Here is a 22,489-nt window from a genome sequence, read left to right as displayed (position 1 = left end):
TAAGTTCGTGGCTTGTGGAAAATAATTTGATGCTAAATCACAGTAAGACTCAGTTTTTACAGTTTCTAACTCACAGTTCAACAAGAACCGATATTTTGATCAGACAGAATGGGCATATTGTAAGCGAGACGGAACAGTTCAAGTTCCTAGGCGTTCGGATTGATAGTAAGCTGTTGTGGAAAGCCCATGTTCAGGATCTTGTTCAGAAACTAAATGCTGCTTTATTTACCATTAGAACAGTATCTGAAATAAGTGACAGTTCAACACGAAAAGTAGTCTACTTCGCATATTTTCATACGCTTATGTCATATGGTATTATTTTATGGGGTAATTCTTCTGATTCAAAAAGGGTATTTTTGGCTCAAAAACGGGCTGTTCGAGCTATATGTGGTGTAAGTTCGAGAACCTCTTGTCGACCCCCATTCAATAGTCTGGGAATTCTGACAGTGCCCTCACAGTATATATTTTCTTTAATGTCGTTTGTTGTTAGCAATATTAGCTTATTCCCAAGAGTTAGCAGCTTTCACTCAGTTAATACTAGACAGAAATCAAATCTGCATGTGGAATGCACTTCCTTGACTCTTGCGAAGAAAGGAGTGCAGTATTATGCTGCATCCATTTTCAATAAGCTACCACAAGAATTCAAAAATCTTAGCAGTAGTCCAAACACTTTTAAGTCTAAACTGAAGAGTTGCCTCATGGCTCACTCCTTCTATACTGTCGAGGAGCTCCTGGAAGAGCTGAAAAATTAAGCAAATTCCAGTGTTACATTGTTGATTTTCTTTATTTAAACTTACGAATTGTCGCCTGAATACGTTTCTTATATTTCATTTTATCTGTTTCTTCTGTCGTATTATAATTTCATGTATTGACTCGTTCCATGACCATGGAGACTTCTCCTTAATTAGTTCCCACGGAACAATAAATAAATAAATAAACAAAAACGTTTCCAGATACACACGTTGTACCAGACTACCGGGCCCACCCATGAAGTATAAATGAAAAATAGTATCATCTAATAGTTGTATTTTGCAGAGCAAAAACACGGATTTTCACTGTTTTGTATTTTCCCGTATTCGAAGTTGACTGCCAGGTCACTAGGCCTATTTCTGTATCGTAATTCGGGCCTTGCACTTCTTCTAATCTGGTGTCCTGCGCTCTGCCGTCCCTTAATGCCGGTCCGTGTGCAACGAACTGTCTGCGCAGATATCTACGCAATTGTCTGTGCGTGTAATAAATCGCCGCAAATCTCAAACTGTAACGGTTTTATGCTGCCCAGTAGCGAAAATTTCGTTTATTTACAGTATCTGACAAGTGGAAGTGGGCCTCAACAGAAGAATCAAAACAGCACCGAGGGGAATATTCTGAATAATTTCCTCGCACAGAACTCGGCAAGTTTCAAAATCTCTCACTTAATTCTCGGGTAACCATCATTTCGTACGGGTGTATTTGAAGATCTCTGAGCACACTATCCTGTCAGCCAATCTCAGGGCAGCCACATGCTTAAGTGTTGAACGCTTTTGAGATTTCTGGACGGATACTCCCACACGGGCCACATTTACCGGCGTCATTACAGTCCGAGGTTGGCCAGCAGATTTTCTTTTCGGTGCAGAATCTGATACTCTATAAATTTGATACCCATAGTCGAATAGTTTTTCCATCGGGAACGGAATCGTGTTGGCCATGTTCGGACCGAATGCGAAATCACAGAACCACATTACGATTCTACTTCTCTACAACATACGATGCTCACCTAGTCAAGCCGCTGCACCTACTGAAAATGGCATGTACACGGTACACCGGTATCGATCGGTACCCCCCGTCTACCTCAGTATCCCCACCACAACTCACACGGCGGCCTGTCTGAATACGGGAGGTCTTTTTCGCCGGAGCCTGCAGTAGCTGTATTCATCCGTAGATTACTTTTACAAGGATACTGGACATGTCTTGGTATTAAAACTTAAGACAATTCATATACAGGGTGATTTTTCCACCGTGTACACAGGGATTGATCGATGAGAGCATACGGAACAAAAAAGGTCTAACGAACTTATGTCCGGAAATGCATGGTTTTCCATGCCAGAGACCATTTAACAGTCATACATTGTTATGAAGAATGCGGTACCATGCTGTACCATGCAGCCACAGTTTACAGTATGTGTTGAAAATGGTTTCCATGTGCCTCAACGCATGCGTGTACGCACTGTAGCGTGTTCTGTCTCACACGTTTACATCGGCCAGACTGAATTCGAACAGTGCCAAAGGCAGCACGAATACACTGCTCCAGTGTCTTCATATCTTGAATGGGCTCTGAATACACGATACTTCTGAGATGGCCCCATAAGCAGAAATCGCACGGGCTGAGATCTGGTGAACGAGCAGGCTATGCAACTGGACCACCTCGTCCGATCCATCGACCAGGGATGACGCGATTGAGATGCGTCCGGACGTTAACGGCGAAGTGGGCTGGAGCACCATCATGTAGCAGCCACATAACCCTTCGAATCACCAACGGCACTTCTTGCCGCAGGAGAGGCAAAGTCACACACCAGAAACGCCGATAGTTCCGGCCTGTTAGGCGACGTGGAAGGAATACTGGTCCCAAAATACGGTCGACAATTATCCCGGCCCACACATTCAGGCTGCACCGATGCTGATGATTCGCTGTCACCATACCATAGGCGTTCTGCATACTATCCCACAGATGACGCATGAAAGCTGAAGACACCACCCTGCGTAAAGGTAGCCTCATAAGTAAATGGGATGGATGAAACAAATCCCGGAATCGTGGTTGCCTGGTGAAGAGACCAGTGACAGAACTGCTCCCGATGAAGGAAGTCTATAACTAGTAAGCCCTGCAGTCGCAGTAAATGATAAGAGTAATAACACCGGAGACTGTTCCACACGTCCGTCTGACTTACCCTTTACTGGCGGGCCAACTGCCTGCTACTGACACAGCGATCGCCTTCCACAGTGTTGATCACATTTTCCTCCAAGTCTGGTGTCCGAACATATCGGGTACTTCCTTCACGATTTCCTGCTTCCTGAAACGACCCTGTCTCAGGCAAACGACGGAACACTGTTGCAAACATTGAATGCTGTGGTTGTTGTCGGCGAGGATAGGCCTCCTGATACAATCTTGCTGCCCGCCGCCCGTTGGCATTTGCCTTTCCGGCAAGCTTTAGACTCAAATACAGAAACATTGTGTACAATGCACACAAGGTGAGCCAGCAAGAGAAGTGAATGGGACACATTACCAATTACTATGGCAGAAGAGGGCGCTAGAGTATAACATATTGAGGAACAGTACCACCGTCTGGGAGGAAACCATGCGTACTGTAACTGTGACTGCACGGTACAGGGCGTATTAGACCGCAGTCTCTGTAACAAAGAATGATTGAATAAATGGCCTCCAGCGTGGGAAGCATGTATTTCCGGACAAAAGTTCATTAAACCTTTTTGGTTTCGTATCCTCAAATAGATCAGTCCCTAGAGTTTATACACGGTGGAAAAAATCACACTGTATACAGCTATTTACACACTTACAAGTGTAGTTTGACTAGAATGGGATAGGTAGTTGGCTGTGGTCTGACAGTAAGAACCATCCTGAGATTGGTCCGAAGTAATGTAGGGAAACAGATGACCTAAATTAAGATGACAGGATGAAGACTGGAGCCATCACCCTCCCAAATACAATGTTAGTGTGTTTAAAACGGTGCTGCCTCCTTCGGTTTATCCCTAGTGTACAACACTGTTTCACATAGTTATTTAATAATGTAAAAGGCTAGTGCTATACTGTTCATTCATTTCTCACTTCCGGTCACTGCTGCTCCACGCTCTTAAGTTTCCAGACATTTGTCGTTCTTAGATATTTCGATAAATTCAGCATTGAACTCTCTAGAGCACCGAAGCGTATAAATCGTTTTAGAATTCAGTTTACACAGAAAGACGGGCAACACTATGTAGGCCGAAAAACAGCCGACTCAGAAGCATGTCACGCGCCAGGTCTGCGGCGATATCCTGTCCACAGCTGAAATTTTCTTTACAGGTGTGTTTTGCACAGCTGGATTTGAACAGTTTTGCTCAGAGGTCCAGCCCTAACTTCCAGATTTGGGCACCTTTCTTATCTGTGGAAATTTGGCCGGCCGTTGTAGCCGAGCGGTTCTAGGCGCTTCAGTCCGGAAACGCGCTGCTGCTACAGTCGCAGGTTCGAATCCTGCCTCAGGCATGGATGTGTCTGATGTCCTTAGGTTAGTTAGGTACTGATGACCTGAGATGTTAAGTCCCATAAAAAAATAAACAAAAATAATAAAAATTTGGCTTCCAAACAATGCGACCTGTCTGTACAGATGTGAAGTGCATACAGATCTGCAGAGACGCACCGTTGCCGGCCGGTGTGGCCGAGCGGTTCTAGGCACTACAGTCTGGAACCGCGCGACCGCTACGGTCGCAGGTTCGAATCCTGCCTCCGGCATCGATGTGTGTGATGTCCTTAGGTTAGTTAGGTTTAACTAGTTCTAAGTTCTAGGGGACAGATGACCTCAGATGTTAAGTCCCGTAGTGCTCAGAGCCAGACGCACCGTTACGTGTGGACCGCTCCTTGGGTTAACTGACTACTATGGCGACGGGAAAGGCATCCGGCCACAAAGATAAGTAAAAGTTACTAAAACCGTCGACTTCTGTCCTTAGCCATCCTACCTCACACCATATCGCGCACCAGGGCGCGTCCTCCTAACCTCTGTCGGCTCCAACGGCCCAGTACACCAACCTTGATTAAAAGTTAACCGACCTAAAGTCGGTTTTTAACCCTGTTCAACGCAAAATTCTGGTTCGTCGACCTCGATCAAAGTTAAACGAGACAGCTAAACGTAGTTAAATTTTACCCTGGTTCTTACCCCGTTTTCTCGAGATGATCAGGGCTTTTTAACCGTACGGTATTAAGATGGAAGTACACTTCGATGTACTGAGACACACTGAAGACATCGTATACCGTATCTTGTATGTAAGATGAGCACAGAAAGTCTATTAATTTATGCATCAAACTTACCAGGAGTAAAATTACGAGGGTGGTTGAATAAGTTTGGTAAATTTTCATGGAAGAATGGAACATTTTTGCTGTGCATTCATAGTTGGTAAGCTTGATTATTCCAATTTCAGCAAGGTACAGCACGTAGTTCATTGTTGACACCGTCTGAATTAGTCAGTGTGTCGACTGTGTTTGAAAATGGACAAAACCCAGTTTCGTGTTATTTAAAAAATGGTTCAAATGGCTCTAAGCACTATGGGACTTAACACCCCAGGTCATCAGTCCCCTAGACTTAGAACTACTTAAACCTAACTAACCTAAGAACATCACACACATCCATGCCCGAGGCAGGATTCGAACCTGCGACCGTAGCAGCAGCGCGGGTCCGGACTGAAGCGCCTAGAGCCGCTCGGTCACAAAGGGCCGGCTCGTGTTGTTACACATTTTCATTTGAAGGGTTGCACTGTTGTCGCGTAAATCAAAACAGAATTGGACGAAGTTCACGCGGACTCTGCACCATCACTGAAGACCATTTACTTTTTGATTAATGAATTTAAACGTCGTCAGACAAACACTGAAGACGAAGTGTACTCCGGCCGCCCAGTTGAGGTCACCATAAAAGAAACCATTGACAAAATCCATGATGTGGTACTGCGAGACCGCCGAACAAATATTCGAGAGATTGCTGACACTGTAGGCAACTCAACTGAGCGAGTGCATAACATCCTACACGGAGAATTGGCTACGAACAAGTTGTATGCGAGGTGTGTGGCGCGATTACTCACAGTCGACAATAAGCGCATCCAGCACAATATTTCAACACAATGTGTGATGTTCCATCGCAATCTCTAGACTTTTTGCGCCGATTTGTGACTGTTGATGAATCCTGGATCCATCATTACACACCAGAGTCAAAACGGCAGTCAAAACAATAAACGAAGGCAGGTGAAAGTGCAGCGAAGAAGGCAAAGACCACTTTGTGTGCTGGTAAGGAGATGGCCACTGTTTTTTGGGAAAAGGCAGAACCATAAATGGATCAAATTATACTTCATTGTTGGATCCTTTTAAACTTACATTGGCTGAAAAATATACCAAGGTTGGCAAGCAAAAAAATGCTCTTTCATCAAAATAATGTTCCATCCCATACATAAGCGATAACAATGGCGAAGGTGCATGAACTGGGCTCTGAATTGATTCTTCACCCATCTTATTCACCAGACTCAGCCCCAAGTGATTTCTTTCTGCTCCCTATCTTGAAACTTTGGCGTCCGCCGCTCGTGGTCTCGCGGTAGCGTTCTCGCTTCCCGAGCACGGGGTCCCGGGTTCGATTCCCGGCGGGGTCAGGGATTTTCACCTGCCTCGAGATGACTGGGTGTTTGTGTTGTCCTCATCATTTCATCATCATCCAGGAAAGTGGCGAAATTGGACTGAGCAAAGATTGGGTAATTGTACGGGCGCTGATAACCACGCAGTTGAGCGCCCCACAAACCAAACATCATCATCATCATCATCTTGAAACTTTGGCTTCCTGGGAAGTAATTTTTATCAAATGAGGAAGTGATGTTGCTTTTAACGAGTATTTTGCAGAGTTTGACAGAACCTGTTTTTCCGATGGAATGAAAACGCTGGAGGAGCGCTGGGCCATGAGTATATCCCTCAAAGAAGACTGTCGAGAAGCAAACATTTTTTCTTGCTATTTTACCAGACTTACCAGCTCGTTAATCGTTTCTTCACATATGACCAGATTGTCTGTTTTTTTCTAACAAGGGGATCACACAACAATTGAATTTTTGTAATTTTTTTAAATTTATGGTACGTGGAGTTCAAAACTCAAACACACCTCTCCCAAAGCAATTCGATGCAATTCTCAAAAATTCTCGAGAAAATCGACTTCTAAGTTTTCCATCCGTGTTTAACATGCTAAAATCAGATATATTTTTCGATAGGCTATGTGGCTCATTGGTAGTGTGCCTGTTCCCTGTGTGGAGGCCTGGGTTCGATTCGAGATAGATGCAAATTTTTAAACAAATATGCATGTTCTATGGGCATTTACGTGAAGCATGCAATGCAAAAAAGAGAAAAATTAATTTGTATTTTTTTAATTATACAGTCTTAATTAACAGTATTTTATAAATATCGTTCATTATAATGGTTCAAATGGCTCTGAGCACTATGGGACTTAACATCTGAGGTCAGCAGTCCCCTAGAACTTAGAATTACTTAAACCTAAGGACATCACACACATCCATGCCCGAGGTAGGATTCGAACCTGCGACCGTAGCGGTTGCGCGGTTCCAGACTGAAGCGCCTAGAAACGCTCGGCCAGACCGGCCGGCTGGTCATTAAGAATTTGTGCTTGCCATCAAAGCCGGTTTTTTTGTATGCATTATAAAATTAGAAATAAGAAGACGTGAATTTTTCATAAAAATGACATTAGACGTGTTAATTAGCATATATCTGATGATTTTATGTTTAAATGGCGTAAGTATTCCAACTGAACGGAAAAAAGAACGAAAAGAGAAACCGAGGTCAAATACACTGTTGGCTGGAGAAGGTTTGCCTGACCAGTGATTAACGTTGGTCCACCGCAGAGGCATTTTAAGCGCGGTTTACTTTTAACCGAGGTCTCGGAACGTTGCTTATCTTGCTTTTTGATCGAGGATGGTGCGGTGTGCTACTTACGAGCGTTAAGTTGGAGCTTCTCCGGGTGCCCGGGAGTTGTGAGGTGACATTTCTGAGGTATTTGAGTGTAGATGCAGCCCACCAACATATCATCTTTTCAAAGACGCTACTTGTGTGTTGCGTCCCACGAGCGCCAGACTAGCTATTTTGCTAAAGAAGTATTGCAAATTTGTAATTATGCATGCACTTTAAAACAATTATAAAATTCGTTATTAATTGCGTTCGGCTGTCTTTCAAGTTGTGCGTTAAGAATACTGTCATATTTCTTTTCATAACTGGCTATCTCCAATTTTTCTAGCAAGTCGAGTTTTCGTCTCTTATTTTCTGTGTGCAGGATTCCCTTAATGGGATGGCTTGTTTCGTACATTTGGTTCGCAACAACTGATTTGTCGTAGTTATTTAGTCTGAAATTATTTCTTTTATAAACATCGGAAATCATGAAAAACAGTGGACAAGATACAGTGGGAGAAACGCTAGGGAAGAGATGTTTGATGATGTTTGGTTTGTGGGGCACTCAACTGCGCGGTTATCAGTGGCCGTACAAAGATCCAATTTTTACACAGTCCAACTTTTATGCACTCCAGTCTAGCCACTGTGACGAATGATGATGATGATGAAATGATGACAACACAAACACCCAGTCCCCGGGCTAGGGAAGAGAGAATTAAAACCTGTTGCCCTTGATCAGCAGCTTCCTAAAAATTGGAACAGTTCTTTCGCAAGGAATGGCAAAATAATGCTTTGCTCACTATCTTAGGATTTGTACGCATTGATGTCCAGGAGAGCTTTAGGCTTTTTGGATGCCAAAGGTGACCCTACAACCATATGAGATGGGCAGTCTTATCATTTTCCCAAGCACCTGTAGAAACTGCTTTCCTTTATACAAAATTTCTCTGAGAATAAATAATGATTTGTGTGCATTCATTTGCTAGAAGCTGCAGGAGGTCACATTGAAAGTAGACCAACGCCGTACTTAGCATGCTCGTCCAGATGATAGACGCTACTTTAACAACCATCGGTAGTGTATTATAGGTGTAAATGCGTTCAAATCTCGCCTCGCGTGGCGTGGGGCATTCCACACCGGTGGGGAGCGACGCGTAGCTCCCATTGGCCGGCTGCCAGCCGGTGGGGGGGAGCGTGCAAGTTGTCTGACGCAAGCACGCTGCACTAGCCGATCATCCACTCACTTCCCGGCAGCTATTGCGTCTGGATTTGTACCACAGCTGCATCTCTGGCGAGCGTCATGCCGAAGAAGGTAAGGATACACGTCAACGACCTCTGTGCATTTCCCCCGGTAACCGGTGGTGGCTTTGTTTCGCTCTTCTGCATCTCTCATTTTGAAAAATTCTAAACCGTTCTACAGCAGGCGGAATGTGTTGATATTTACTGTGCCTTGTTTCATGCGAGTTGCGTTGTTTATGTTTCCGACAAATGAAGCAACAAGTGTTCTGCTGAACGCTTTTGTACATCCCTCAAAAGACCACTGGCCGTCGTCCATGGTGGTTGTTATAGTTTTGTGAAGATATAGTGCCTTAATTCATTACGGAACTAATTAGAAGCGCTTGCTGAACTCTAACCACTGATTACTAAGACTCATAATTAAAATTTTATAAAATACAATTTCCTCGTAGGTATAATTTTTCTGAAATTTTCAAACAAACGTCTTCTCCTGCACTACTTGTAAATTGGATGCTTTTCAGTAACGTACACAGAATAAACCTTAACTCCGACAAAATTTCGGACGTTTCTTGGAATGTTTTCAGTATTTAGGTGGGAATAATCCGAGGTATCCTGTGGATTGTTACAGAGTAATTGTATTTAGATCGACCTCTTACGCCGTATGTGTATCTATGCCGCATTGAAAATATCTGTAGAACAGTGCATTTGTAGACGCTATGCGCTGTCTTGTTTGGAAACAACTTTGTTCCATTCACTGTCGCTGCTTCCTGATGATTTTAAAGTCGACTTTACTCTTCGCCATAAAGCTTGCATTAAGTACTGCTCGATTCTCTTTCTTGTTTTTTCTCCCACAGCGTTAGTTCAACGGTAATAGTGATACACAGCACAGTGCATAGATTTACTGAAGAAGAGCTGTCCGATATGTACCTCGTGTATAGTTCACTGAATGCAAGAGCGGCACAACGATCTAGGCTGTTCTAGTGCTTCTCTTGCATTACTGTGTTTACATTGTGACTTTTAGTGATTACATATTATAAACTTAAGCTGTTTCGAATAAGTTTTCACAGAGGCAGAGGTAACATTGGTAGCAAACAATAAATAATTTCTACATTACTCTGTATCGAGTCGCAAGAGACCGTGGGTCTCTCACACCAAATTATTTAGGAAAAATCCCTCAACACCTTATGAACTTTCATACGAGTTGACCCCATGAAATTTGCGTGAACCCGAAAGAAATGTTGATTAAGGGAATACATTTTTTGTCGTTAGCGTGGACGAAAATGCGTGAAGGAAATTGACTGAGCCACTGTCGAACGAACCATTCCAGTATTCTGATGCTCTTCGGGGAAACTGTGGAAATCTTAAATTAAGGTGGCTGGGCGTACGTTTATTTAAGCTTTTGCCGAATGGGAGTATTTTTAAGCAATGTGCAATCTCTCACTGTAAAAACACTCGACATACAAATTTGTCTTCGTATCTTCACCCCCAGGTAAATATTTTGGTGTATCGCAATACAAAATGTAATATTGTGTCCAATCTCATTAAGTAAAAAGCAGCTATTCGTAATAATTGGATACGGAATACTTTAACATCGGATTGCAGCTTTTTGCTTTCCAATATCCGTGTCAAATGCAATTTAAGTTTTTATGCTGAGCATTGAATAATCAAATTTGTCACTTTAGCGTAATGAACGCAATGGTCGATAATTTCATAGGAAGTGACTTAGGGATTTTGAAAAGTCTCTTAAGTAGCACTCATTAGAGAATGGAAATTAGCATCTATTGCCGATACAGTTCTGTGCGCCTCGTAAAGTCACCTTCGATTGGAAGATTGGTTTGGATACTGTTGTGTACGGCCTGCATCTAGATGGGTACTTTGCAAATCACACTTAAGCGAATGGCAGAGGGCTCATCAAACCACTTGCACAATAATTTTCTATTATTCCACTCTCGAACTGGGCGTGGAAAAAACGAACAATTCGAATTATGATTTCACTTATTTTATTATGATCGTTTCTCCCCATGTAGGTCGGCGTCAACAAAATGTTTTCGCATTCGGAAAAGAGAGTTGGTGGTCGAAATCTCGTGAGAAGATTCTGCCGCAACGAAAAACGCCTTTGTTTTAATGGTGTTCATCCCAAATCCTGTATCTAGAAATACGGAATCAATTTGAAATCCCTTGTCAATTTCACTTAATACAATTGCACAGTCTTTTTTTTTTATGAGAACAATGTTTTCTAAATCCGTGTTGACTGTGTCAATACAGTTCTCTTAAAGGTAATTCATAATGTTCAAACTCAATGTTGTTAGACAATCATGCTGCGTATCGACGTTAATGATATGGGCCTGTAATTTAGTGGATTACTCCTACCTTTCTTGACTATTGGTGGGACCTGTGCAACTTTCCAGTCCTTGGGTACGGATCTTTCGTCGAGCGAGCGGTTGTACATGATTAAGTATGGAGCTATTGCATCAGCATACTCTGAAAGGAACCTAACTGGTATACAGTCTGGACCAGAAGACTTCCTTTTATTGAGTGATTTAAGTTGCTTCACTACTCAGAGGATACCTGCTTCGAAGTTACTTTTTTTCGGGAGTTGTTCTTGATTCAAATTCTGGAATATTTAGTTCGTCTTATGTGAAGGCATTTCGGAAAGTTGTGTTTAGTAACTCTGCTTTCGCACCACTGTCGATAGTATTTCCATTGCTGTCGCGCAGAGAAGGCATTGACTGTCTTGCCACTAGCATACTTTACACATGACCCAAATCTCTTTGGATTTTCTGCCAGGTTTCTAGATAAAGTTTCGTTGTGGAAACAATAATAAGCATCTCGCATTCATGTTCGCGCTAAATTTCGTGCTTCTGTAAAAGATCGCCAGTCTTGGAGATTTTGCGTTCGTTTGAACTTGGCATGCTTTTTTTGAAGTGATATGCCCTTATGGTTACTCAGACTTTCGAACTGACTTAACCCAGCCAGATGTAGGGAATGCACAGGTTGTGGACTCGGACCACAGCGCGTCTTGTCATGTTTTACACAAATGCGCCATTGCCAAAGGTGAAAGTAAGCGACAAGTGACACGGAAAAAAAAATAAAGCAAGTTTAGGACCGGCTGTGAATGAAACCAGGACCTTAGAATTTATAATGGCCAAACGAGGTAGCGGAGTAATAAGAAACTGGACTCTTTTGCTATATTGGAGGATGGCAGTTCAAATGCGTCAGGCCATTCATATGTTTCTGCTTGTTGCCATGAATTAGTTAAGGCGAATACTGACGTGGTTCCTTTGAAAGGACACGGCCGATTTCTTTCCCGCATCCTTGACCATAGTTTGAGCTACATCTCTGATAGCCTCGTCATCGACAGAACGTTTAACTCCAATCTTCATTCTTAGATTCCTAGTCTGACACCCACAGGACTACACTCTGCCCTCTAAATTTGTTAGACTACTCTAACTCGCGAATCATTAACTTCAGTTGAGTGTTCCATCCAAAATCTTAGAGTAAAATAAGAGTGTAAAACACAATAGTGCCTTCGCCTAGCAGTACCAGCGAACGTCGAACTTATACTTCACTTTTACCGTGATTAAACTTGGTAACAAAGGCATTTTAGTCTTCTTGCAGAATAGCTAGATTCTTCATAAAATTTACACCTACAGGTATCTTTTAACAAGACAATTTTGCCTCTCAAACGCATTAACGACTTTAGATTTTTATGCAAATCGATCACTACTATTTCGTGTCCACGTAGCTGATCCCCACGCCCGGGTTCCCGGGTTCGATTCCCGGCGGGGTCAGGGATTTTTCCTGCCTCGTGATGGCTGGGTGTTGTGTGCTGTCCTTAGGTTAGTTAGGTTTAAGTAGTTGTAAGTTCTAGGGGACTGATGACCACAGATGTTAAGTCCCATAGTGCTCAGAGCCATTTGAACGTAGCTGATCTACAATACTTGGGAAATTAGTGAAAATTCCAGTTTGCTCGGAAGTTACCAGGTAGAGTAATAAATCTGAGGCTCAAGCTCTGTTGTTTCTTTAAAGTTCTCAGCCTACAAGAGCTGCTGTATTTTTAGTCTGAAGTAAACTTAGCATCTGCCCTCCGAAACCAGTTTTTTCGGTGTGAAACGGGCTGACGGAACATGTAACAGAAGTTTCTCTACTGGGTTCCGCGGGCTCCTGAAATCTTACAGTGGTTAATTTTTTTCCGCCTACGATACTTAATTCGTAAGTCAGTTCAAAATAATCATAAGGCGCAGTAGATTCGCTTCTGGAAGGTTAGCGGTTCACTTTACCGCCAGCCATTCTCATTTAGATTCCGCTTAGTCGGTCAGTAATTTTTGAGAACATTTCTGGTGGAGAAACAGCAGTCTGGCTAAAATACAGTGAAAATTGTTTAAAAACAGTATTTATTTGCAATGGTTACCGGTTTCGATCAGAATGTAACCGAAAATGTTATCTTCTGTAAATAAATGTTATTACTGTCGAGACTGTTTTTGCCCATTTTTAAAAGTTTCTCTAGATCAGTTAACAGCAAGAAATCTGTCTTTGAAGGAATAAAATAGCCTTTCCCAATCTGGGCATGCGTTCTGTCCCTAATGACCTGATCTTGCTTCAAAGAAAGCAACCTGCGTCTTTTGCAACACCTAGTGATTCTGGTGTCTGAGATGACTGGACGGAAGTGAGGTATTGCATCAGAATTTTTCCAAGGAAACAATCTTCCTGGTTTTTGCTGGCTATCTTTCCTTTGACAATTGCTGAGAAACTAAATGCTGCTCTGTGATTTCTACATCAGAGGGACAACGTGAAGTGAGGAGTGGTTAGGACAATGGACTCGCGTCTACAAAAAGCGCTTTGGTCGGCTTATGTGTCAGTGCGTTATTGGAGTTGACAGTATATGCACTACTGACCAGCGACTATTGGCAGTGTAATTGCTTACTGTAACGTCACTGCGTTTCCGATAACGGACAAGTGCAATTATGTGGTTGAGCAGTACTACTTCCAGTGAATGTCACAACAGTTTCTCCGCCAAACCACAACTAATTACCTCCAGTCCTGCTTGTTTCTGTACACGTAACTGGAAGCCCTATGATAACGATCAGGCACTTGGTTATAGCAGGCTTGACCGTTTGCAGGGAAATTTTGCTCAACCTTTACACCACATACAGCTCTTCCTCTTTTTTTCCGCCTTAAAACGCCAAAGCGGGCCAAAACGAGCGAGTTGTCGTTTGTGGTAGGGCTCAAAGGATGTTAGAAACATAACATGGTGCTTGTAGAAGCGTGCTTAAACCGTCAGAGGCGAAGATTTTCTGCATGCTTGCACAAATACCTTGCATATCCATGTCTATCAAGGTTGTAGTTACGTGTGTAGCTGCGTTAGTGACTTTGCTGCCATCGAGTTGGAATCTTTTTTACAGCACAGAAATGTGGGCTTCAGACGCACTGCCTACTAAAGATCTGAAACGCAGCAAGTAAAGAGGCTAATGTCCGGACTGGATACGTCACAAAGACGCCGCTGTTACACCACTGCTAACGGGCTTCCTTCGTTCCCGCTGTAGTTCCGCGAGTGGAGACCTGTGGCGCTTCTGTCGCTTCAGACTCGTCGACTCGTTACCCCTTATTGAAGCATGCAGGAGTGTAAAGGCCGGTTCCCACTAGAGCGCGGCAGCGCGGCGTGCGGGAACGGCAGCGGCAAGCGTTTTCCGCGTTGACGCGGCGGCTCGCGGAATTGGCGTTCCCATCTGGAAGCGGCAGACGTTAGCGGTGGCCAATGACGGACAGCCACTGAGGTACGGGGCAGGACCCACTGAAACGCGCGGTGCGTTTGATTAACTATATCTTACACCTACATGAAGGAAAGACGAAGTTGGGTGAAGACATACCAATTTTTCATTTTCTGTACAATGTACTCTTTCACATATTTCATTATTCATGTTTTCTCATTTCACCATAAACAGATTTCATGACTACCGTTCACGATTGTTCACTATCTCCTAACACAATGAAACAATGTACAACAAGAGAGATTATTCAGATAGTTAAGCGAGACAAAAATTTAAAATGTGGTACGGTAGCAGGTACACGAAAACAGTAAGAACACAAAGGCTAGGTGGAAGGGATGAAAGTGGAAGCCACCTGATAGAATTTCCCACAGAGCATAATGTAATCATCGCCAGCACCTTGCTTAAGAATCACGAAAGAATAATATATATTTGGAACAGTTTTCGAAATCAGATTTTAAATTGTAAGGCATTTCCTGGTGCAGACGCAAACCTGACTGAAGACTGTCAATAGCAAGAAAAGCGTTCTGAAAAAGAAAATTTGTCCACACCGAATATAAATGCTACTGGTTGGATACTATTTTACAAAGGTATTTGTGTGGAGTGCAGCCTTGTATGTAAGTGAAACGTGGACGGTGAACAGCTCTGTCAAGAAGACAATGGACGCTTTCAAAACGTGGTGATTCATAAGAATGCTGAACATTAGATAAGAGGATCGTGTGACTAAAGAGGAGGTACGGAATTAAATAGAGGAGGAAGAGGAAATTACGGCACAACTTTGACAACAATAGGGGTTACTTGACAGGACGTATTATGGGGCGTCAAAGAGTGAGGACAAAGGGGTTGGGTGATAGTATTCTGATAATAATCATCTGTTGAAATACTATTCTACTATTTTATCTATTAATGTAAGCAGTGAATTTACTCTTCCATGCACTCTTTCAAACATTTAAACCAAAACTGAAATCAGCTGAACACCAAATCTTTCAACCACTGTCTGACAACTACTGGATTCACTTTCAACTTTCTATAACTATCACTAGCTAGCCACACACACATACAGATATAAGGAGAACAAAAATAAACAAACATTAGTTTTCAGCATATAATTCTGCAGGTTCGCAACATGTACATAAACAAACCAGACAGGAATGGACATGAGGTGAACACACTGTAGTTACGACTTTAAATCAGAGTTTTCGGTAAAACGTCTACTGCTAGTGACAGAAGAAAAAAGAGCGAACATGAAGATATGCTTATGTTCCAAAATCTAAGTTTTAGTTCAACCTCCAGCATGTGACCAGGTGAGGGGAAACGTATATGTCCGCCAAAAACTCAATTCACTGTAAGTAATCAGTCATTCACGTAAAAAAAAAATGTGAACTGTTTTATAATCTGCAAGTATCACAGATCAAAACAAAACTGAGTCATTCTAGATTCCACCGAAGATACCTTAAAGTAAAAGGCGAAACGCGTCTTGAATCAGTTAAGTACACTGGATAAAGAAAAAAGAAAGGAAATAATCAATAGCTCTACATACACTCCTGGAAATTGAAATAAGAACACCGTGAATTCATTGTCCCAGGAAGGGGAAACTTTGACACATTCCTGGGGTCAGATACATCACATGATCACACTGACAGAACCACAGGCACATAGACACAGGCAACAGAGCATGCACAATGTCGGCACTAGTACAGTGTATATCCACCTTTCGCAGCAATGCAGGCTGCTATTCTCCCATGGAGACGATCGTAGAGATGCTGGATGTAGTCCTGTGGAACGGCTTGCCATGCCATTTCCACCTGGCGCCTCAGTTGGACCAGCGTTCGTGCTGGACGTGCAGACCGCGTGAGACGACGCTTCATCCAGTCCCAAACATGCTCAATGGGGGACAGATCAGGAGATCTTGCTGGTCAGGGTAGTTGACTTACACCTTCTAGAGCACGTTGGGTGGCACAGGATACATGCGGACGTGCATTGTCCTGTTGGAACAGCAAGTTCCCTTGCCGGTCTAGGAATGGTAGAACGATGGGTTCGATGACGGTTTGGATATACCGTGCACTATTCAGTGTCCCCTCGACGATCACCAGTGGTGTACGGCCAGTGTAGGAGATCGCTCCCCACACCATGATGCCGGGTGTTGGCCCTGTGTGCCTCGGTCGTATGCAGTCCTGATTGTGGCGCTCACCTGCACGGCGCCAAACACGCATACGACCATCATTGGCACCAAGGCAGAAGCGACTCTCATCGCTGAAGACGACACGTCTCCATTCGTCCCTCCATTCACGCCTGTCGCGACACCACTGGAGGCGGGCTGCACGATGTTGGGGCATGAGCGGAAGACGGCCTAACGGTGTGCGGGACCGTAGCCCAGCTTCATGGAGACGGTTGCGAATGGTCCTCGCCGATACCCCAGGAGCGACAGTGTCCCTAATTTGCTGGGAAGTGGCGGTGCGGTCCCCTACGGCACTGCGTAGGATCCTACTGTCTTGGCGTGCATCCGTGCGTCGCTGCGGTCCGGTCCCAGGTCGACGGGCACGTGCACCTTCTGCCGACCACTGGCGACAACATCGATGTACTGTGGAGACCTCACGCCCCACGTCTTGAGCAATTCGGCGGTACGTCCACCCGGCCTCCCGCATGCCCACTATACGCCCTCGCTCAAAGTCCGTCAACTGCACATACGGTTCACGTCCACGCTGTCGCGGCATGCTACCAGTGTTAAATACTGCGATGGAGCTCCGTATGCCACGGCAAACTGGCTGACACTGACGGCGGCGGTGCACAAATGCTGCGCAGCTAGCGCCATTCGACGGCCAACACCGCGGTTCCTGGTGTGTCCGCTATGCGGTGTGTGTGATCATTGCTTGTACAGCCCTCTCGCAGTGTCCGGAGCAAGTATGGTGGGTCTGACACACCGGTGTCAATGTGTTCTTTTTTCCATTTCCAGGAGTGTATTTAGTAAATTACATCTTATGACATACCAGCAAATTAGTTTCAGTTTAACTTGTCATTCGACATGCTATTAATGCCATTTAAAAAAATTCATCTATCCCTTCTGAAAACTGTAGTTACTTTCATATCTCGGTAGATAAACAGATTTAGGATATTTATCATGCGACGAAATACATGACTTTTCACAAGTTATCGTTTGCAAAAAACACGATTCGATTTCTTGAACCGTTTACGAAATTTGCGGTTGATACAACCACATGGTTTACGACGAGCAGGACGAAGTACCGGTCGCGTCGCGAGCAACCCGCGCACGGTCACGGCACAGCCCGTTCGCCGACATATCAGTCAATATCTCGAGAACGGTGATAGCTATCGATCTGCTCTCAGCTTTAAAAACAATTTCGATATGTTGACTAAATTTCATACGCAATAATGTATTACCTAAAATGAACTGTACGCAAAGCCCACGCAATGCGTTTTTACCTCTGCACACTCATTAAAATTTCGTGTAAAGGTTTACGTAAATGCGAAACAGCAAGTAACCACCACGAATAAAGAAAATAAATTCGGTTCTTTATCGAGAGGAGATATCAGGCTGTAACATGCCCAAGAATCAAATTTTTCTACGGAATAGTTTCCTTGGAATCGGATGATAAGTATTTCATAGCTGCCGCCGCGTCCGCGCCAGCGGTTCGGCGAAAGTTCGCGTGGTCCGGGGTTGCGTACCTGACGTCACGCTCAGCGCGGTGTGTAATTGGCGGCGCGCACCTGGGGCGCGTCACGCGGCAGCGGAAGCGGTTCGACATGGTCAAACCGCGACGCAGAGCCCGCCGCCCCGTGCAGCTGACGCCGTTTCCATGGTAACCACGCCGCTGACGCGCGGTTTTGACGCGCGGCAGCCCTAGTGGGAACCGGCCTATAGTGTAGTCGCGACATTTTTAGTATGGAAGATTACACGATAATGTTGCTGTAAAGTAGCACTGACAAAGAAATGCCAGATTGCTGGCCCAAAATTTGATGCGAAGTACACAACTTCAAAGGTGTTTCACTAGAGAATAACTTGGAATAAATTTCACGCTGTAATCCACGCTTCAAAGATAAATTCGTCCATTGCAAATAAAATGGTTAAATTCTTGTTTATTCTATCTCCAGCAAGGCACACACAATGGAAATGGAAATGATGTCCCATGCTTCTATACAGAGCGTAGGGGAACGACGCACCGCACCGCTTTACTAGGCAAGGTCCTAGTGGAGGTGGTTTGCCATTGCCTTCCTCCGACCGTGATAGGGATGGATGATGATGATGAAGAAGACGACACAACACCCAGTCTTCTCGAGGCAGGAAAAATCCCTGACCCCGCCGGAAATCGAACCCGGGACCCCGTGCTCGGGAAGCGAGAACGCTACCGCGAGACCACGAGCAACGGACAGGCACACACAAGGCTGCTGCAAACTACAAATGGTCACAGAGCAAAGCCACTGTTACATATATATGCGACAAAAAACGCGATATTTCTGTATTTGCTCATGACATCTCGCGTTCGTGGTCTAAGAGCGAGTTGTGTAGCTTATCATTCATATCTGTAATTTGTTTTAATAATTAAACACCATGTTTGGTGTTACTGCCCAGACAGACTCGGTAACGCCTCGGAATGTTAGACTTAAGATATTAAATAGTAAAATAAATTTATAGGAGTCTTCCAAAATGTTTTATCTACATAAATTTCTGTACAAGGTGGCGCAAAAATCACTGGGCACTGATTTAAACAAGATTGAAATAGTTTCATTACAAATGCAAACAGTACTTATAATTTCTTTTATATTCAAACTGTTTTTCGTCTTATCATCTTTGAAGTATTTTTGGAACACTGTTACATACTGACAGTGTGGTTCCACTGTCCAAATCATGAAATGCGCCGTGAGTGTAGTCATTTCATTCAGCAATGGTCCTTGACGGCACCCCATAAAAAGTTCGTGGGCGGTATATCTGGTGAACGTGGAGACATGTCATACCTCCCCTTCGACCATTCACTATTCTTAGGAAAGTTGTATTAAAGTAATCGCGAACCGCAGTGGCATAATGTGATGGAGATGATCGTGTTGAAAGTGAGTTTCTTGAAAGTTTTCAGCGCACGTCATAAGGTCTGGTACCATGCAATTCTGAAGCATAACCAAATAGTTATCTACTGTCATCGTTATTTCAAAAAATACGGTCAAAGTACGCCAAATGATGATATTGCCCCACTCCCAACACTCGCTCAACGTTGTTTTTGTCAGTATATCAGTAAGTGCAGTTATCTCTGTTAACTTGTCAGTTTAACTTAAAATCGCCCTTTTCAGACAACACAATTTATGGAATAGGTTCACAAAACTGAAGACGTCGATCTGGATCGTAAAGTAACACTTATCGTAAACGTGGAATGTAAACTTTAAACTTCTGTTTGTGTAACATTCTTTGCACTAACCGTCGTGGTTAATCCAGCTCAGCTGCTAATCGCCTGGCTGATTTTTGTGACTTCTGGTCACAGCTGAACATACTCGCAGTTGGCGGCCAGATCGTGGTGGATCTTCAAATATGTCTCGTATGTCGTACACTCTTCGTGTAGGCGGTGGTTTTGATCTAAAGTGTCCTCTCCATTCATTAAAAACTGCAGTAGCACCACATTTATAAAATGTTCTTTTCGTTAACATTGTGATAATTCGGAAAACTACAGCGGTAAACATGTCTCGCAGATCATGCTTTCAACAATTCACTAGTATGATTACTGTGTTTGTTTTGTTTGTCATTGGCTCAAATGGTTCAAATGGCTCTGAGTAATATGGGACTCAACTGCTGAGGTCATTAGTCCCCTAGAACTTAGAACTAGTTAAACCTAACTAACCTAAGGACATCACAAACATCCATGCCCGAGGCAGGATTCGAACCTGCGACCGCAGCGGTCTTGCGGTTCCAGACTGCAGCGCCTTTAACCGCACGGCCACTTCGGCTGGCGTTTGTCATTGGATTGTACACCAATTTGACAAGGCGCAGTATCACCATTTGGTAATAGCAACTTAACGGATTAAAACTTTCTACTGTACTACGTCTTGCTGTTACTTTTTTCTTTTAACCAACTTTCCAGTGACATTTGAGCCATCCTGTATAAATAGAACAATATTGACTACTAACCGATCAGTCGTTATGTTGGTACAAAACTTGCTTCTGTCATTTAGGCATTTTGTGACATTTCCACTTGCACCTGAGAATCGCTATAAAGGCGAAATCATGTTTGTGTAAAACGGTTGCGTTTGTAGCGGGAGTACCGTGAATCCGCTGTTGTACTCGCAAATTCGTGTATTCGCTCTCATTTCTGAGCCAGTCGAGTCCACTTGTAGGCGACAAGACACTGAAGTGACGAGTGGGCTGCAGTGGAGACCCAAGAGAAGTCTCCGGACACACGGAGACGGCGAGCTCGTAGAAGTCATAGGTCACGCTGGCGAGTTAAAACAGAGTATACGGGACCATCAAAGGCACTAGCGTCGGTCGGCTGGTGGCATATAGCCTATTAACACCCCATTTCGCTGCGCTGTACTAGCGTATACGTTCGTCGTACGCCCCACATTGATTTTTGCGTTTATTTCCTGCAATATTGCTTGTCTGTTAACACTGACAACTCTAAACGCAAATGCCGCTGCTCTTGGTGGTTAAGTGAAGGCCGTCGGCGACTGCGTTGTCCATGGTGAAAGCTGATGACTGAAATTTGGTATTCTCGGCACTCTCTTGGCGATGTAGATACCGGGATATTGAATTCCCTAACGATTTCTGAAATGTACTGTCCCATGCGTCTAACTCCAACTACCATTCCGCGTTCAAGTTTATTAATTCCCGTCGTGCGGCCGTAACCACGCCAAAGTTCTCGACCTGGTGGAGGACTTGCCACACACTGACGCCGCGGGTGCCAACGCCGCACTGGAATTTTTAAATCGTCAGCTACTACGAGCAGCCGAAGTCCATGTCAGTAGCAGGACCCACTCTGAAACCCACACCTCGCATTATGGAGACGATAGAGAGAAGAAAAGGACCTTCCGCGCGTGGCAGACCACACACCAGCCGGAGACCAAACGCCACCTGAAGTGTATGCGAGACGTCAGAACGGCGATCTAGGGACCCAGAAATCAGGATTGGGCCGGCATGGTGGCTACGCTTAATCCACAAGACGGCAGATTCCTTCGCCGGCTGCAACGCATCCCGCCGCTACATGTCGGCCAGATCGTCGTCTTGAGACCAGACGAGAAGGCCAGTAGTGTACTGGCACATCTTTGCTGAAAACATTACAGCTATTGACGACGGCATCGGAGCCGACTTGGATAAAAAAGAAATGGCTCTGAGCACTATGAGACTTAACATCTATGGTCATCAGTCCCCTAGAACTTAGAACTACTTAAACCTAACTAACTTAAGGACATCACACACATCCATGCCCGAGACAGGATTCGAACCTGCGACCGTAGCAGTCGCGCGGCTCCGGACTGAGCGCCTAGAACTGCTAGACCACCGCGGCCGGCCGACTTGGATCACATCCGCCGTGTGGAAGAAGAACTGGCAGCCAGGTAAGACAATGATGAAATCACCGTCATTGCTGAATAAGAAGTGGCGGAACAGCTGCTGTCGCTGAACGCCAGGAGGTGGGTGGTGGGGGGGGGGGGGGGGGGAGGAGGAGATGAAACCTGCCGGCGGAGTCCACTGGCCCCGAGGAGCATACTCAACAGCATCCTTCGGTCTAAAGTTTTCCCTTCCGTATGGAAACACGCGGAAGTCGTGGCAGTACCGACCACAAAAGAGGATGCTCGTCTGGCCAGCAGTTACAGATCCATCAGCCTGCTTCCGTCCCTCTCGAAA

At 44.3% G+C, this 22,489-nt stretch overlaps 1 protein-coding gene and 1 long non-coding RNA gene across 2 annotated transcripts in view; one reads left to right on the top strand and one right to left on the bottom strand.

Annotated features, from left to right (window-relative positions):
• Nucleotides 1-14,410, bottom strand: part of LOC126175659 (uncharacterized) — a 191,978-nt gene extending 177,568 nt beyond the window's left edge. Inside the window, exon 1 of the long non-coding RNA XR_007535599.1 lies at nucleotides 14,202-14,410. This is a non-coding gene — a long non-coding RNA (uncharacterized LOC126175659). The remainder of the gene's footprint in view (nucleotides 1-14,201) is intronic.
• The window catches only part of LOC126175658 (betaine--homocysteine S-methyltransferase 1-like), a 79,039-nt gene continuing 65,388 nt past the window's right edge, over nucleotides 8,839-22,489 (top strand). The window contains exon 1 of the mRNA XM_049922566.1: nucleotides 8,839-8,963. Within this exon, the coding sequence (XP_049778523.1) occupies nucleotides 8,952-8,963 (12 nt within the window). The 5' untranslated portion in view covers nucleotides 8,839-8,951. The remainder of the gene's footprint in view (nucleotides 8,964-22,489) is intronic.

This window comes from Schistocerca cancellata, chromosome 3 (assembly GCF_023864275.1).
Source record: "Schistocerca cancellata isolate TAMUIC-IGC-003103 chromosome 3, iqSchCanc2.1, whole genome shotgun sequence".
Classification (NCBI taxonomy): Eukaryota; Metazoa; Arthropoda; class Insecta; order Orthoptera; family Acrididae; genus Schistocerca; species Schistocerca cancellata.
This window is presented reverse-complemented; position numbering and strand designations above follow the sequence as displayed.